Source organism: Ursus arctos, unplaced genomic scaffold, assembly GCF_023065955.2.
Source record: "Ursus arctos isolate Adak ecotype North America unplaced genomic scaffold, UrsArc2.0 scaffold_6, whole genome shotgun sequence".
Taxonomy (NCBI): Eukaryota; Metazoa; Chordata; class Mammalia; order Carnivora; family Ursidae; genus Ursus; species Ursus arctos.
This window is the reverse complement of record NW_026623078.1, coordinates 68,152,422-68,169,961: the sequence shown is the minus strand read 5'-3', so window position 1 is coordinate 68,169,961 and position 17,540 is coordinate 68,152,422. Positions and strand designations below refer to the sequence as shown.

The 17,540-nt window shown below is 37.3% G+C and overlaps 1 protein-coding gene and 1 pseudogene across 12 annotated transcripts in view; both read right to left on the bottom strand.

Moving 5' to 3' along the window:
* The window catches only part of COL14A1 (collagen type XIV alpha 1 chain), a 209,472-nt gene that overhangs the window by 62,381 nt on the left and 129,551 nt on the right, over window positions 1–17,540 (bottom strand). For all 12 annotated transcript variants that reach the window (XM_048212550.2, XM_048212549.2, XM_044382622.3 and 9 more), the window contains exons 33-36: window positions 16,314–16,423; window positions 12,810–12,968; window positions 4,486–4,563; window positions 1,278–1,364 (exon numbers count right to left, since the gene is read on the bottom strand). In XM_048212550.2, the coding sequence (XP_048068507.1) occupies window positions 1,278–1,364; window positions 4,486–4,563; window positions 12,810–12,968; window positions 16,314–16,423 (434 nt within the window). The remainder of the gene's footprint in view (window positions 1–1,277; window positions 1,365–4,485; window positions 4,564–12,809; window positions 12,969–16,313; window positions 16,424–17,540) is intronic.
* LOC125281057 (60S ribosomal protein L23a-like) lies at window positions 10,877–12,347 on the bottom strand (annotated as a pseudogene).

The following is a 17,540-nucleotide window of genomic DNA, read 5'->3' as shown; positions in this document are numbered from 1 at the left end:
CACTTGAAAGAATGTTCTATGTGCCAAAGGTAAGGGAGAAGCTGCTGGGATGTATTTCAGATACATTCAGTAGGTTCTCTTCCTTTTTGTTCAGCTCAGGAAATGTGGTACACAGATGAGGGAAAATTCTGGTGGGCGGCCCAAGCTGGAGTGAACCCTCACGCTGCCTGTGTGATCTGCTGCATGCATGTTGGCAGGCCCGCCTGCCTCCCGTCAGCCAGCGTGCAAGGGCTGGTGAGACATCAGAATATTCCTCCTACAAGGTCTGGATTTGTTTATTTGCTTGTGCTTCTCCTCCCTGTTTTTTCTGTCTTTCTGCCTCAATCCATTTACCAATTCCTAACCACAGACCAACTCTATCACCTTAAGGAAACACCCATAACCCCAGGTTAACAGGTCAGACAGAAAATGAGCACTTAAACCCATGAAATGGAAAGATTCATCACGTAAATTCAAAGAGCCAGGTAGTGCGTTTATATACATTTTTATATTTTACAAAAAATGTTTTCTTTCTCTCTCCCTCCTTCCCTCCTCCTCCTTCTCCCTCACCGCCCCCCCCCACCCCCAATCAGGCCAATCTCCCTCTCTCTCCATTTTTGCAGGAAGTTTCCAACAGCAGTGGAGAACTTCATGTTCGGATAGGGTGAGTTCAAAATCCTCCCTTTACGTTTCAACTTTAGCACATACTAGTGAAGGGAGGTACGTAAACCTTAGAGGGGAAGTAGAGGGCCAACGTTTGAGACATTCACATTGAACATCAACCACAGGGGGTTAAAGGGAAGATTTCGAAATACGTAACAATTTGAAAGACAGTATGCCCTGAGGTTCCAGAGCATCATATACAGGAGTCAGAGAGACGGGGATTTGAAGAGAAGCTGTGTTCTTTAGGCAAGTTGCTTTTTTTTTTTCTTTTAAGATTTTATTTATTTATTTGACAGAGAGATAGAGAAAGCCAGACAGCACAAGTGGGGTGGGGGGGGGGTGCAGAGGGAGAGGGAGAAGCAGATTCCCTGGGGAGCAGGGAGCCCGATGTGGGGCTCGATGTGGGGCTCGATCCCAGGACCCTGGGTTCATGACCTGAGCCAAAGGCAGATGCTTAACTAACTGAGCCACCCAGGCGCCCCTCTTTAGGCAAGTTTCTTAACATCTGTGGGCTTCAGTTTGCTATAGGATTAAGTATGTGTGTAGTACAGTGGCAAGCGCATATTAGACACACAACAAATGACAGCTATGAATATTATTAAAGAACATTGAAATCTGAATGAGGCAAGACTTACTGGTGGGCCTGCTGGTCCCAGAGTCCCGGCATTGACTTCAGAACAGGAGCAGGAATGTGGTAGCTCTGGGCAGGTCTCCTCATCCCTCTGAAGAGGGGAAAAAATAGCGTAACTGTTAACAAGACAATCTGTATAAATGGCTTTATGGACTCAAAGAAAACACTTTGATTTAAGACACTTAAAAAAAAAAAACCTTTCAAGTGAACGTTGGTGTGGAAAGGCAAAGAATACTCTCTCCTGCCCACAAAATATTTTCCTTAAAGAAAAATGAATGAGTGTCTAGTGAGTCATTGAAAATCATCATCACCAAAGGACGCTGATAAAATGAGCTTGGGGATGCAGGTGAAGAAAGAAAGGCAGAAGTGGGTGTAAACGAGGTTCTGGCTCCTAATTCATTTGGTTCGAGTAGGAGTACTTTATGAACTAAAGGTCTTGAAAACTTTCTTCTTTCTAAAAAAAAAAACCACTTCGGAACAGAACAACTGTATCTACACTAAAACACACAAAACAAAATCAAAACAGTGCTTAAACGCATCATCAAGTCCCTGCAACAACCTTCGTTATGACTCACGTTCTGTGGTTGAACACAAGGAGGCAACACAGCATCCATCTAGAGCTTTGGGATAGGAGCTCATTTTCCTTTTCTTGCACAATTTTGTTGCCACATGACATTACAAGATAGATTATGAACATCAGGCTGAACATCTCTGCACGAGTCCCTGGGGGACGAAGACCCACTAACAGCTACCACAGAGTTTGTGACGATCCCATTTGAAGTACCGGCCAAAAAGAAGTCTGCACCGGGATTAGAAATTGCAGAACTCCATAGGGTTCACCAATCTCATTGGACAGGGAGAAAATAAGCTTCACTATTTAAGACTCGGGGGGAAAGTGAAGCTGGAACTGAATGGAGCACGGATGATAATTAAACGATCAAGTGGAAAATAATCTCAGTCTCTGAAATGTTCACAATGGAAAAATGTTGAGCAAAGGGCCCATGTCTACTGTATATACTTTTCTTTAAATGTTGGACAATAGTCAAAGCTTTCAGCTCATTATAGGAAACCCCCCTGTTAACACATCTGGCCTGATACCTGGGCAGCTAGAGTGGAATACAAACTTGAGTATCTGGAAAGAGCCTCCGAATAAGGCTGATATCAGGCCTCCTGTGACCAGAGGCTCAATAACGGTTTTACCATTGCTGCCAACTGTATCTCCATCCAGGTCTTCCTACCATGGAATGGACATATCTTCAGTGATAAAAATAAGAAGACAAGCTCTCAGCAGGCCTGGGTCCTTCCTAGGAAAAGTGGTGATCACATTTTGCTCGATAGAGCGTGGGCTTCTGAATGTTTCTGCTTCCACATTCCAATCCATCTGGGCTTAAGCATAACACCACAGTGTCTCTGATTTAATTCTTTTTTTTTTTTTTAAGATTTTATTTATTTATTTGACAGACAGAGACAGCCAGCGAGAGAGGGAACACAAGCAGGGGGAGTGGGAGAGGAAGAAGCAGGCTCCCAGCAGAGGAGCCTGATGTGGGGCTCGATCCCAGAACGCCAGGATCACGCCCTAAGCGGAAGGCAGACGCTTAACGACTGAGCCACCCAGGCGCCCCTCTGATTTAATTCTTCATCAGAGTTTACTTGGAAATTAATTTTGATGAAGAAAGAGTAAGTTACAGTTAACTCTTGAACAACTTGGACTGTACTGGTCAGCTTACATGTGGACTTTTTTTTCCAATAAATGCAATCTAGCACTATAAATGTATTTTCTCTTCCTTATGATTTTCTTAACAAATCTTCTTTTCTTTAGACTTCTTTACCGTAAGAATATAGTATATAACACGTATTACATACGAAATATGTGTTAATCAACTGTTTATGTTATCAGTGAGGCTTCCTGTCAACAGTAGGTAAGTTTTGGGGGAGTCAAAAGTCATACACAGATTTTTGACTGAGTGGGAGGGAGGCTGGTGCCTCTAACTCCCACGTCGTTCAAGGGCCAACTGTATATCCTTCTCAAACAGAGTCACCATGTATTGAATGCCTGCAATAGATGATGTGATCTGGTGTAAGGTTAAAAAGGCAAATCTCTGAGCCTTTATGAAGGCTGCTCTGTGCCCATTCTCCAAGTTTAATTATTAAGACATGACTACTGTCCAACCATAACACGGTCATCCAATTCAGCTCACTGTCCCTAAGAATGATAAGATATGAATCTGTTTTTATATATACAGGTATGACCCCATGAATTATACTTGGTATTAATAATGATAAAAAGATCGATTTTCTCTGGGGATGCACTGTATGGTGACTAATATAACAAAATAAAAATTATTTTTAAAAAAAGATCGATTTTCTGGTAACATCACATAGTTTATACAGATTATGACTACAATTTCAGAACTGTGTGCCAAGATGCCCTGAGGCACCTCAACAAACTTATAAGGGCACCATGAATGTTTTAAAAACTCAAGAGAAATAGCAGTATTTGACACCCATTGGACTTCGTATGAACAACTAGTTCAAGGTAGCTCACAATCTTAACACTAGATATTGAAATACTTTTTTGATGATGTCATATACTTGCAAATTTGGGGTTCTGGCAGTTGCTATGACAGAAAGAAGCAAGTAACATGGAAAAAATCAATGTGGAAAAAGAAGTGAGGTGGTGACGTCCAATCAGATTCCAAGGTATGAAAATTATGTACTCCGCAATAGGCCCATCCATCCCATTCGTAAGTAATCTTGGTTATTTAGGAATAAAATAACAATCCCATTTTCTTCTTTCCATTCATGTGTATTATTTTTTCATATGGCTACTGCGTTTTTAGAGCATAAACACTTAAGATTTTTGGACCTAATGGATTCATATACGGAATTGTTTGGCATTTCTTTTGACCTAAGGGTACCATGAAAAAAATTATTGCAACACCAAAGGTTTCCTGAACCAGGAAGTTTGAGAACCTCTGGACTCTGTGTAGACGGCACCCCTTGGAGGTGTGCAGGTCCCGCCATGCACGTCAGTGTGTCTTGCTGATGTCAGACCCGCCTCCTTCTTAACCTCTTCTGATTTTCATTATCATCACAATGAATTAGCTTGTTATGAGTTTTATGAAATAGCATTTAATTTTCAGAGAAAATTAAATACAACTTTAGAACATTTCAATAAAGAACAGACCTACTAATAAAAGAAGAATTCTTACCAGGCCTGGAAGTTCACAGCATTTGTCGCTATTGGCCCAGGATGTGGAACAGATAATATCAAACATCTGTAACTGGAACTGCAATTTAAAACAAAATTGTCATTCAATAAAAAATAGATACACTCTGCCTATAATTATGATTTCATATCCTGTATCACATAATAGAACACTGATACATTTGTAACATAACTTTACCGTAAATAAATAGTCATTCTAACAATATCAAATTAATTTTGTTCCTCAGACACACAGTGATCTAAGATTTTGTCTAGTTACTCCATCCCGCCTCCAAATTCCTGGATTTATCCCAACTTTCCCTCTCATCTCTGCCTAAAGGCACTTAGCACCTCTGTTGAAACTCGCCTCGTTCTGCAGTCGTGGTCATGACCAGTGTCTCCGTCACCCCACAACACCCCATGTATCTCTTTTCTGGCACATCTCCCACCGTACAGTGTGATTATTTATATTAGCTCCTCCATAGACTGTGAGCTCTTCAAGGGACAGAGAACCACTTCTTCATCTTTGTGTCCCCATCGTATGTGGGAGGTAGTAGGGATTCACAAAGTCTTGTCAAATTAATTCTGACTTCAATTGCTTGTGCATATATTCAACAAATTTTTCTTTAGTGTACAATGCAAGCGAGATACTACATTGACTTTTAAAATGTGAAAATGAACAAAACCAAAATCCTGCCTTCAGAGATCTTACCAGGAGTGAGAGGTAGGCACACGAATGTTGTTTACAACACTATAAGGGTCGTGACAAATTCACATATAGTATTGTGAGAATCCATGCTGAGTGTGTTTTCATCTAAGCCATTGATCATGCCATAAATATTTAGTCTTGTTCTACTCAGGTATGTTGGCAAAACTCAATGTACATCTTTAAATATACAGAAACATCATTATAATATTACTAAGGGCTAACATTACCTTCAAGACCCAACCATTTCTAATACTATATTTCTTCCAATATTATTTTCAAGTATTACAAGTGTCACCAATTACAGAGCTGCGAGAAGGAGAAGGAGGGAATCTTTTCTTTTTAAATCTACAACCTTCCTTCAGCAAGTGGTGTTTTTGGCAAGTGCTAGAAACTCTCTGGGTGCCTTATTTTCTCCCAAGAAATACTGTTCATCCCTGTGAGGGGTTCCGTGGATGAAAATGAGAATGCCCAAGTAGAAAGCATTACAAAATAGTTACTCACAATGCTGCAGCATCACAGATCCCTACTTTAAATGACAGTAAAGAGAATAAAATCAGGCTTCCCCTTTAATATGTAAGAACTGTGCTTTGCTGCAAACATCCTTCCCCAAGGAGTTTTGCAAGATTAATAAAGTAAAGCTTAAATTTTGAAAGCAGATCCATGAATCAAGCCATCACGGTTTTTTTGTTGGCTTTTTTCTATATACAACTATTGAGATGTTTGAAGAAATAATGTACATGGCTCGCTGCTCTTTTTTCCTCCAGATTAAAGAAAAAATTCTCGATGGGTAGGATATCGGAGTCTGTGGAGGGCAACCATACAACAGAATAATGATCATTAAAAAAATTCAGTTTTTAAGGTTTTTGGACCAAGAAAAAATAGGTTTTTTCAAATTAAAACATTTTTAAGGAACGCAGATGCTGATTTTAATGAACACTAACAACAAAAGTATTTCAAGGACCATAGGTGTGAGGAGGCTATGGACCTAGACTGCCTGGGTGTAAGCCTCGAATCCTCCACTCACAAACTAAGTCAAGTCCAAGTTTTCTTCATCTGTAAAATTAGTATAATAACAGTAGCTAGCTCTTTAATAATAGCTATTCATTGGTGTAATAATAGGAGCTATAACAATAAAATGAATTAACGTACGGAAATACACATAAAAGTGCCTAGAATATAGTTATTATAAATAGTAAGTATTATTATTTAAAGATTTTATTTATTTATTCATTTGAGAGAGAGGGAGTGAGCGGGGAGAGGAGCAGAGGGAAAGGGACAAGGAGACTCCATGCGGAGCATAGAACCCAACATGGGGCTCAATCTCACGACCCTGAGATCATGACCTGAGCCAAATCACGAGTTGGATGCTTCGCCAACTGAGCTACCCACGTGCCCCTAAATATTATTTTAATGGAGCATGTACAGCCCTGTCATTATTGAATTCTTTAAGATGCAGAAGAACATACTACAAGAGTAGAATCTAAATAAAAGTGATGTGTACTGAGGGCAGAAATATAACAGTAGTTTGTTTCCACAACAACCATATCTGTTTAATACTTTGGTTGAGAAAAATCTAAGCAAATAATAACAAGAGCAGTGGGCATTTGTTGAAAAACTACTATGTACCAGGCACTATCTTAAGGACTTTGCCTATACCATATAATCTTTAGATCACCACTAGGAGGTAGAGTAAGTAAGGCCAACCCCATTCTGCAGATCGGGACCTGGGAAGAAAGAGCCTAAGAAATGTAAGCACATGCTGAAAGTGGAGTTCTAGTTGGGATCTGAACAGCACATTTCATTTTCTTGTGGTTCATTTAGTAGTGAAAGGATCTTTGGTCTAATGTTTAAAATGCAGATACCCCAGCCTAAGTAACTTTACAATGCCATTTGTCTGGGGGCATTTATTAAATGGGGCCCATTATGACAGTATTAGATAGATTCAGTTCAATCTAAGTCATTCATCCATTAAGAAATTCCCCATTTCTGAATAGAGCCCTCAGTGTAAAAGCATTTTATTGAATGGAAAGATGTATGTAAAGGAAAGGACTTTCATTAGCCTCAGTAAGGACCAGGCTTTCTTGAAGTTTTTCAAATAAACTCTCACCACCTAATCACTGTAACACTGTGATGTCTACATACACACCTTTGGCTAAACTTCTGTCCCATTGAGTTATTGGGATCCTTATGAGTTCATTTTATTTACTCAGGGGGTTGAACGCCTACTAAGTGCTGAATGAAGCCAATACTATCATTTGAGGAATGCTTGTGGGCTGTCTTTTCTTTTTCAAGTTTGATGAAGTCAGCAGGCTTTTGTGTGAGTGTATGTGAGTACAACAAATTTATTCATAATTGTTTTGCATTCGTAATAGCTTAGATTCCTCAGCCTTTAATTAGGGACTTCTTTCTGAGGATTGATTAAAAATCCCGCTGGCTTTTATTCCAAAAACAATGACATACATATTTGTAGAGAAATTATGTAGGAAACAGTACAGACACGTCAAAAGACTTTATATTTGAGTGCCTGAAAATGCAAGATGATGCAGTTCAAAATGAACAAGAGTCAGCCTCTTTTTAATTTTTGTAACTTCTTTCCTTTCTAACTAACTGAACATTATAAAAAATATATGTGCAAAAAGAGAACAAGAGAAAAAGAGATGCGTAAGCTCCTATTTTCACCTTTTATAATACCTTCCAAGGGAATGCTTAACCAATTACAAAGGCTTGTTTTTCATTATTGGACATTTTGGTCTGGGTGTAACACAAAAGGCAAGTCATTTGGGGTGAAATGTTAGCATGAAAATAAGATTAAAATGTTTCTCATCAGTTGAGTCACTGTGATCTGTGAATGGGAATACAAATGTAGCCTGGCTCAACTTTCCACTCATTACCACATTCTAGTTTGTGATTTTTCTCCAGCATAGCATAAACTAAGCTTGTAATTTGAAGTCAAGCTATACCTAAAATTATACAAATATTTAGAGAGATTTACATTACACAGGAATACTGGAGTAAGACCACTGAGGACATTGGCCACCTTCTTCTTTAATTTGATATTTAACTTTTACTGACTCCATCTCAAAGCTAAGATTTATTAAGCATCTTACCCCGTTTACTTGCTCTCAATTTATTGAATTTAAGGGAAAGCATAATGGCACTCAATTCAATGAGGAGATGAAAATTAACAGCTGTTGTAACTATTGGTAGTCATTGAAATGTTTAGGTGTAGGCATACTTTGTGGGGAACACTTTGCATTTACTTTCAAGGTCAGAACTGAAATAATGGTGAGTCTCTGAACATGTCAGTGAACAGACAGGGCATATGCGCAGACCAAACTCCCTCCTCTGCTTTAAGTTCCTTAATGATCAGCTTGACCCAGTGGAAGAAAAGTTAGCATGGTAGGCAGGTATCCTTGTGCAAGTCAGATTCAGTCTCATATCTTACTTTCCACACTTTTTGAAAGGGGCACCTTCTCTAACTTCCTCAAGTCTCAGTTTCTGAATCTATAAAGTGGGGATAATCTAAGTATCTTTTCCCTTTGGTTATTAGAGGATTAAACAAGATAATCTCAGAAAAGCACACACTGCCTGGTCCATCGTAGACATGCAATAAATATTAGCTACTTCTTTTCATTTTAAGGATTAAAATTTATAAATCATATGGAAACATGATCATTTTCTTATAGTTTAAAAACATTTGTTTCTACACTGTCATTGACTAGTCTGCTGTTGATTTCTACATAAAAGCTTTAACTCAGTAAATTATGTTATAAAAAACTCCGTAACATAACTTGTATTTGTCTTTATTTACATAGCAGAGGACTAAACAAAAGTCAATTGGATAATCATAAAAGTGTTAGATTTGAAAAGGGGGAAGAAAGACACTAAGAATATGATCACACGCCAGAAGCTCTAAATATTTCTAGGATCGTCTCTGGCAGCATTATAATTTCATCAGAAATCAGAAAAGAAAGAAGAAACTTCTTAGGAGACAGAAGAACAGAAAGGAGAAGCGCAGTCAGTTAAGTTTCTTCCCATGTGTGTTTTGACGGCTAAATTAAGCCAACTTCTTCGCTTAGTCCCACTAGGGACTTTCATTGTCTATAAAATCTCGCATTACTGAACACGAGTTGTTTTTATTACAAATGTGAACAATTTCAATATAGTAGTTACTGTATCCCCAAATCCATTAATCTCTCCTCCACTCAACTTTGGTTTAAAACGAATTTATTTTTTTAAGGACTGAATATTTAGAGTTTTCCCCTCATCTAGCATTTTTTGAACCATTGCTGAATTTGCCAGGGAATGCTGACCTATAAACTACGAATCTTTCTTATATGATAATTACTCCTCCTGGAAGAATCCAAAACTTGCACATTACATGTTCCCTTTTGCTGGGTATTGGGGTACAGATGTAAATTAAGATTATGTTACCAGTTTGTGCCTTCTAATTGAAAACTGAAGACTGAAGCTTCTCTCTTGCTTTGCACTGAAACAATTCATAACCCAAAAGAGCAAGTGAGGTTCCAATCACATTCTTGAGATCTAATCTAATATTATCCATTTCAACGTAATCAAATTCTTCAATAAGTGGGAAGACTGAAAATCTATTTAGCAATCCTTTGTAGACTTCTAGATTCTAACAAAAGCCACAACTTTTTTCTTAGTAGCCTTACAAAGAACTCTTTAATTATTGACTTCTATAAATTCCCCTTTGTCTACTACTGGCTGGAAGTTACCACAGAGTGTGCTCTGTTTAATTGCTTTTCTTTCATGCCTCAAAGTAAAGATTTATTACCGGTAGAATGAAAGCCTACGGGCACTTTTGCTTTCAAGAATAAATTCCATGATATTTAATTGGTCATATATTTGGAGTACCATTATTACATGGAGTATACTTTGAAATATAATTAATATAATTATAATTATAAAACTAATTTTAAAATACAAATTATAATTAGGAGAAGGTAGGATATATATATAACTTGTCTATTATCAGTGCCACATATGGAATATAATATATACAAAACATTTTAAGAAAAGACATGATAAAATTCAAGTAGATGACATTCCATTTAATTTCTATCAAGTGTTTCTTGAGAACTTGACCTGTCCATCTGAATTTATTAGATACTGTGATGTGGGGTAGAAGGAGGTAGTTGTAAATGAAGACCATGACCTGGTTTCTATTTTAAGGGATTTATACTCTGGCGAGAGAGGGAAAGTGTAGATATATGGAAGAACAAGAAAATAATAGATGGCTACAAATAATCAGGCGTTAAGCATTAGAGGTTTAGAAAAAGCGAGACGGAGAAGGTAATATTGACATCCTTCAGTAACAGCTGCTGTTCATTGAATGCTACTGTCAGGGATTTTATATGCATTATTTCTAAAAATAAAAAAAAAATAATACTAAGTGATTTGGGCCCAGAATCTCAAACACCTAGAATTGTTTCCCTTTATTAAATTGGAGACTATTCATTCATCCATCCAAGCATCTATCTACATACATCCATTTATCCCTACAAGCTAATCCCTAGTTTGCTAATTATGGAGCCTTATAAATTCTGGAGTGTGCTATCATAAAAGTCTTTTCTGTGAAGCAGAAGATGGTGTGTTTCTTAATCAGCATAAAATACAAAACATTAAGATTGACAACTCCTCAATATAATATAAATATTCTTTTTTATGGTGGAAAAAATTTATGTTTAGATTTAGCCACTGGACTCAGTTTAGTGATCCCAATTTCATCGGCAACATTCTAAGCACAATAGTCAGGAGCCAGTCAAACATATGCCTTCTTCTCTCCACTGGGCTTGATCAAGGCGCTGACCTTGGCCACGACCATGTCATAGAGCTTCTTCACAGCCTCTTTAATCTAGTACTTGTGGCCTTGACCCCTACAGTGAAGACAAGTGTGCTGTCTTCTATGTTCCTTATGGCTGACCTGGTAGTCAGAGGGAACTTGATGATGGCATAACAGTCAAGCTTGTTTCTCCTTGGGGCGCTCTTTCAAAGATATTTGGGCTACCTGAAGAAATGCAGCGCCTTGGGCCCTCAGAAGGTAGGTGACATGTGGATCTTTGGTGTGTGTGTGTCTGCATGTGTGTGGATGCCTTTCAGCACCACTTTCTTGGCCTTCAAAGCTTTTGCTTTGGCTTTGGCTTTGGAAGAAGCAGGGGCTTCCTACTTCGCTTTTGGCACCATCCTCATGAAAGGGTTATAATGTAAACATTCTTAAAAGTCCCTTACCATAACTGAAAACAAGAGAGCCTTCCATAGCTTTTATATTCTCTCTTTCCGAACATCTAATCCATGGTTCTCCAAAGGTAAGTAGAAACAAAAGTACTTTTAAAAAATACATCAAAGCTAAATATTAAACTAATTAGCATATATCTATCAAGGTCTGAAAGCTTGAATGTTCCCCTATGTACACAAAGACTTCCCTTGTATTGTTACCACAAAAGGAAATGCCACTAAATACTGAAATGTCCCAAAGTAATTCATTTTACCATTCTGGGACTGTTTGCGGGTATATAAAGTGAATGGGTCATACTAGAATAGCGGAGTTAGAACTGTGCTTCTTGAAGTTCCCTTAGAACCTTTGGAGGGTGGGGTGACCTGCTACTCCATGTCCTCTCTCCCATTCAGTTAGCAAGGGTCTGTTTTAATCTTATTTATTTATTTGACATATACTAGAAGATTTCATTTGTACAAAGTGATCTTCAGCTTAAAAAGTCTCAGAACCACCAGGGCATTCTCCAGTTCCATATAGCTGGCTAGTTCTACAGATCTAGAAAGTGCAAGACAGTAATAGTGACTCATAATTAACCTGATGATTCTGTTACATAGAAATGTTCATTAAAATAGTTGGAATTATTTACAAGAATAAAATGCCCTTCAGGCTAATTGGTTCTAATTATGGAATGACTCAAATTAGAGAACATTGCTAATTAGCTGTGAACACATGGTGTTAAAACAAAAGCTTGTGTACACTATTCTTTTTTTGTGGGTAGTGAGAGAAAAGAATGCGATTTCTTTGCCAATTGGAAGTCCCCTAGTCTTAAATTCTATGTTATATGATGAAAAATACATTATCTTAGAATGATTTGTTACTTAAATAACTTATGATTAAAGGGTAGACTTCACATTAGCAATAACAAAAACCTAGTTTAAAAATGCCCAAATCTAACCCAAATGAGAAACTTACATAAATGTCCTGTGTATACTATGTATAATAGTCACATAGTTTGCATGAATTTATATTTGCTTATTTAGAGTTCTGATTTACAGTTTTGATTCTCATTAACAAACCTTTTATGCCATAAACCATTTGATAAGTATTTTACTATTTGCATTTTTAAATGCCTTTAGAAAACAAACTAGCCTAATTCCCAGAGCGTTCTTATTACAATATAGCAGAAATATACTGCCAAGAACTTTGAATGTGTATTTTATTTCATTTAAAGAGGCTGTTATTTATCCATTTATCCAGCCAGCCAGCCAGTCTCATCCAACCATTCACCCATCTCTCCATCCATTCCCTTACTAAATTTTTCCCCTGGAAAACCCTCTTTTTCCTATAATAACAGCACAGCTTCTCTTGTTTATTCACTTACTGGTGCAGAGTTTCCATTTGGTCCCCTTGATCTGACCATTCTCCCCAGGACTTCAACACCATCCGACGTGATATTAGCTGAGGCATTTACTGCCTTCTCGGCCACGTGCTTGCAGTCAATAATCACTTGGACCAAAGTCTTGCTGACAACAATGTGCATCTGGGTAATAGTAAAGATGTTGAGATGTTTTAGGAGGTAGGAAGTAGGAAGAACTATCAAACTTCTGTAATTGTATGACTCATCACTAAAAAGCAGGAAAGAGAAGGAATTCTGTCACTAAGCATTTTCCTAGAAGAGACAGGCTCTGCGTTCACCACTCCCATGATTGTCTCCCATTCAGGTTGCACTTCTTTTTTTACTTAATTAATACTTTCTTTAAAACGACTTTGAAAGGAGTCAAAATCCAGCCTTCATCTAAAGCAGCAACATCCTGAAATGCCAGGGTTCGTGTACTGCTTATGTCTTTTTGGAGTGCACATGAAGATGAACATGAAAATATTAAAATAAAAAACGCTAATTGATTTACCAGCAAAAGTTTTCTATGGTACTACCAGTTGTCGGCAAACTATGTTTTGATAATACTTAATTTAAGATGAAGAGAGGAGATCTAGAATCTGAAAGGGATGGAGGAACGCCTTCTGGTGACTCCAGGAGCGAAAGAAATAAAGCTCTTTGGCTTCATGTGTGGTACAGTTTTCTCAAAATGAAATTTCTAGAATCTGCATGTCTATGGTAATATATTCAGGAGTCTATACATTCTTTGTGAGGGTTTGTAAAAATGTGTGTTATCCTGGAGGTGAGAGTCAAAGGTAAGTGTATTCTAAATGAATCCCATTGTAAGCAAGTTCGGCCATGAAATTTCAGTGCTTATAATACATTTCAATTTATGATGGTGTTTGCCTCATGAGTATTTCTTATTTGTGGAAGGCTACTTTTTTAGTGAGCTTAAAGAGTGGAATTAATAGGCAAATAATGACTTCACATTAAGTGAAAGCCAAAAAGAGTTACAAATAGCTACGTAAGGGAAGGTATGCTAGTTCAAAGAAAAAAAAGTACGAGGCAATAATTATGGGAGTTAGAGCAGCTAGTACTGTATTTGTATTGCGAGCAGAGGTCGAGTATCGATGAAACGTCATCTTTCATATTAAAATAGTGTTACTTTTAACTTTATTGTTTTTTTAAGATTTATTTATTTTAGAGAAAGAGAGAGTGCATGAGCAGGGGGAGGGGCAGAGGGAGAGAGAGTGGGATAGCAGACTCCCCGCTGAGCAGGGAGCTGGCTGTGGGGCTGGACCTGAGATCATGACCTGAGCTGAAACCAAGAGTCAGATGCTTAACCGAATGAGCCACCCAGGTGCCCCATTAACTTTATTGGTTTTATTCAACCTTTATTTTTGTTTCATAGTTGCATAGGAACTGAAAGCATAAGGATGTATATCAATTTTTATTTAATCTTTTATTTACGTTAAATCATGATAAAAATAATTTAAGTCAATGGTAGAAGCTCTTGAGAAACCTTTTTCCTGCGAAGAGGAGTTAAACCGCTATTCAACTGGAGAAACACCACTGGAGTAAATCCCCACATTACTTCCTTCCTACTAACATCTCTCTTAGGATCATTTAGAAGCATTTAATTTGACTCTTGTATGTTTTTGAAACTTGGAATACTTTCCATTATTACAAATTACAGAAATATTCATGCTGGGTGCTAGACAACCTCCTATATAATATTCATGCTTTAAGAACCATTAACTTGTGGGAAGATTATTCAGTTTTTTTTTAAACAACTTTTGCTTTACAACAGGAGACACTGAAAACTTTTCAAAAATATTTTGCTTCTTTAATTGCATTTAAGGATCTGTTTATGTAATTACCAACTTTTTGAAAGAACTTGAGGCCACACTTCATATCCAAAGTGTAGATATTAAAGCCAATTGAAAAACAAGAAATTAAGGTATTCAATTAAATACAATTCTATGAGCAAATCAAATTTGATCTCAACATATTGAATTTGCATCAAGATTTTCGATTCATAGATCTATTAATGGAGTAGTTGACTACATGATAAGCCTTTTCTTTTTGGTTTGTTTGGCTGTTTGGCTTTATTAACAATACTGAAAAGAGTAGAGGAAGGCTTTTTTTAAGTAACTTTAAAAAACTGGAGGTTTTCTTTATAAATTTAAAACCAGTTTTTTAATTACCCTGACTTATAAGGTCTGTAAGATCTTCTCATAAGGTGAGTAAAGGTTAACATTCACCTAAGACTCATAAATGATTCTTTGGAATGAGAATTACAAGTTCATGTTATGATGGCAATGTGTTTTTAACACTTATGAAATCTCACATCTGCCTCATAATTTTTCTTGACTACTTTGCAATAGACTCTGCTTAACCAAGAAAGAATTGTTTCAAGACAAGAGGAATTTGGTGAGTAAATGACAATATCTCCACAAAGAGATGCTAAAAGGACTATTTTGAACCATGAACTAATAAATCTCTGAGTGGATCTTGTGGTTTTAAGATAATATACTTCTGGTTGTACAGTCCTATTAAACAACAACAAAATTTTGTATGTAAATTTTCTTGCGCAAAAAGGACTAAGAATCTTGGTATATAGTTGTTCTTATGCAGGTAGGGTATTCAAAACCCCAGAAAGTAACAACCATGTGTAAATTAGATGGACTTGACTATGTTCTAGGTCAGGAGGCAGGAGCAGAGATGAAGACTGCTCTGCAACATCCCTTCCTTCACTCAACACTCGGATGGGAGGGTGAAGAGGCAAGGTTACTTGCAGCACCATGTATAAATGCTCTGCTCTACCTGCAGCCTTGGCAGGTTGCATCCTTAACAGCCCAGAGATCAACAGGATCATTTGCAAAACACAAAGGAAATAAGAAGAAATGTTGGAAGAAAGCATGGCTACTTGAGTGATCACAAAAATTGTTTCAGAGATTATGAAGTCATAAGGAACAGAGTTCTATCACATAAAAACCACAGTCAGATTTTACAAAATTCCTCCTCAGAATAACTTTTATAATGGTAGTGATGGGTTGTCTGTATATATATAAATATATCAGTACAAACTATCTTCTACAAACTAACATGAATTGGCTGATTGTGCTTTCATGTGCAGTGGTGGCTGGGTAGACCAGCAATCCTTTCCACATCACACATAATGTAGCCAATTAGCAACTGTCCTCTTAGTAATGCAGTATCATCTATTACACTGTTACTCAAAGTGTGAACCTGGACCACTTCTATCAACATCTCTTAGGATACCTGGTAAAAATGCACACTTCACTGTTGCATTTAGAACTACCAAATTGGAAGAAGCCCACACATAATTCTTACTCCAATTGAAATATGAAATCCAAAGCTCTATGGGATTTATTTTACACTTCTCTGTTGCTTGGCCCATAGCAAATAGAATAAAGAATGTATGTCTCTGTTGCTTTGCATATAGCAAATAGAGTAAAGAATATATGTAGATAAGGCATTACTCACCTTGTGAAAGCTACCATGGAAAATTTTCCTAATTTCTGGTCCTTCAAAAGTAACCGTTTGAAAATCCCCACTGTAGTCATAGTTGAAATATGTTAAGGTTTTACCACCATCTAATCAAAGAAAAATAGAAACAGTTTAGTATTATAATGGGTAAATAATCTTTATGAAATTCAATTGAAGACAGAATAATGCATCCTTTGTTTTGAGGCTGTGTTTAGAACAAAATGATGAGTAAGTAAGGAAATGATCTATAGTCCTTGGGTTGCCCCAGGCTTTCAGCTGGCCAATTAACTGACTTAACCATGTAGTGATGATAGTGAAGTAAGGACCCCTACATATACTTCCTCTGTACTTGCTTGCCTATACTCTCATCCCCAACGCCCTCCTTGGAGATGGTTGTCTAAAGTTGGGAGTAAAAGCAGAAAAAAAAAAAAAAGGGAGAATAAAGTTAATCATATCTTAAGACCTAGAAACCAAACCTTTGCTTTTTTAACCCCCTGGAGCAACCAGCTTTTCCAGGACATGCAATTATACCACCCCCAAAGTGATATTCCAATACGTCTTTTATTATAAACAAACTAAATCCACAAACAAACTAAATCTTCCTAATCTTCAGGACAAGGAATTACAAAAAAGAAAAAAAGGAATATTTTTTCACTAACTAATTCCTAGGTTACAATTTAATTATTCACTGTGATTTCAAAGGGAATAAGTTAGTCCTTTCTTAAAAAAAGATTTTATTTATTTATTCATTTTAGACAGAGAGAGAGAGAGAACGCGTGAGAGTGTGATGGGGGGAGGGGCAGAGGGAGAGACAAAGAAGCAGACTCCTTGCTGAGCATGGAGCCTGATGTGGGGCTCCATCCCAGGACCCCGAGATCATGACCTAAGCCAAAACCAAGAGTCAGATGCTTAACCAACTGAGCCACCCAGGTGCTCTGGGAACAAGCTAGTCTTAATCATTTTCTTTGTTTTCAAGTCCCATGTGAATATAGAGTTAATTATTTATACCCTTTTAATCTACAGCTTTCCCTTAGTTTCAGTATGTATACAAAACGCTTTCACGATATCATATTTAGTTATTGTTTCATTTCCATGTATTGAAAAATCCTTTTACAAATACTAGTTGGAGATAAGCTTAAACTCATTCCTTATCCAAATATGTGAGTTAGCACCTAACAAAAGCCACCAGATTTTGGTTCCTAGCTTGATTGGAATCCTAAACAA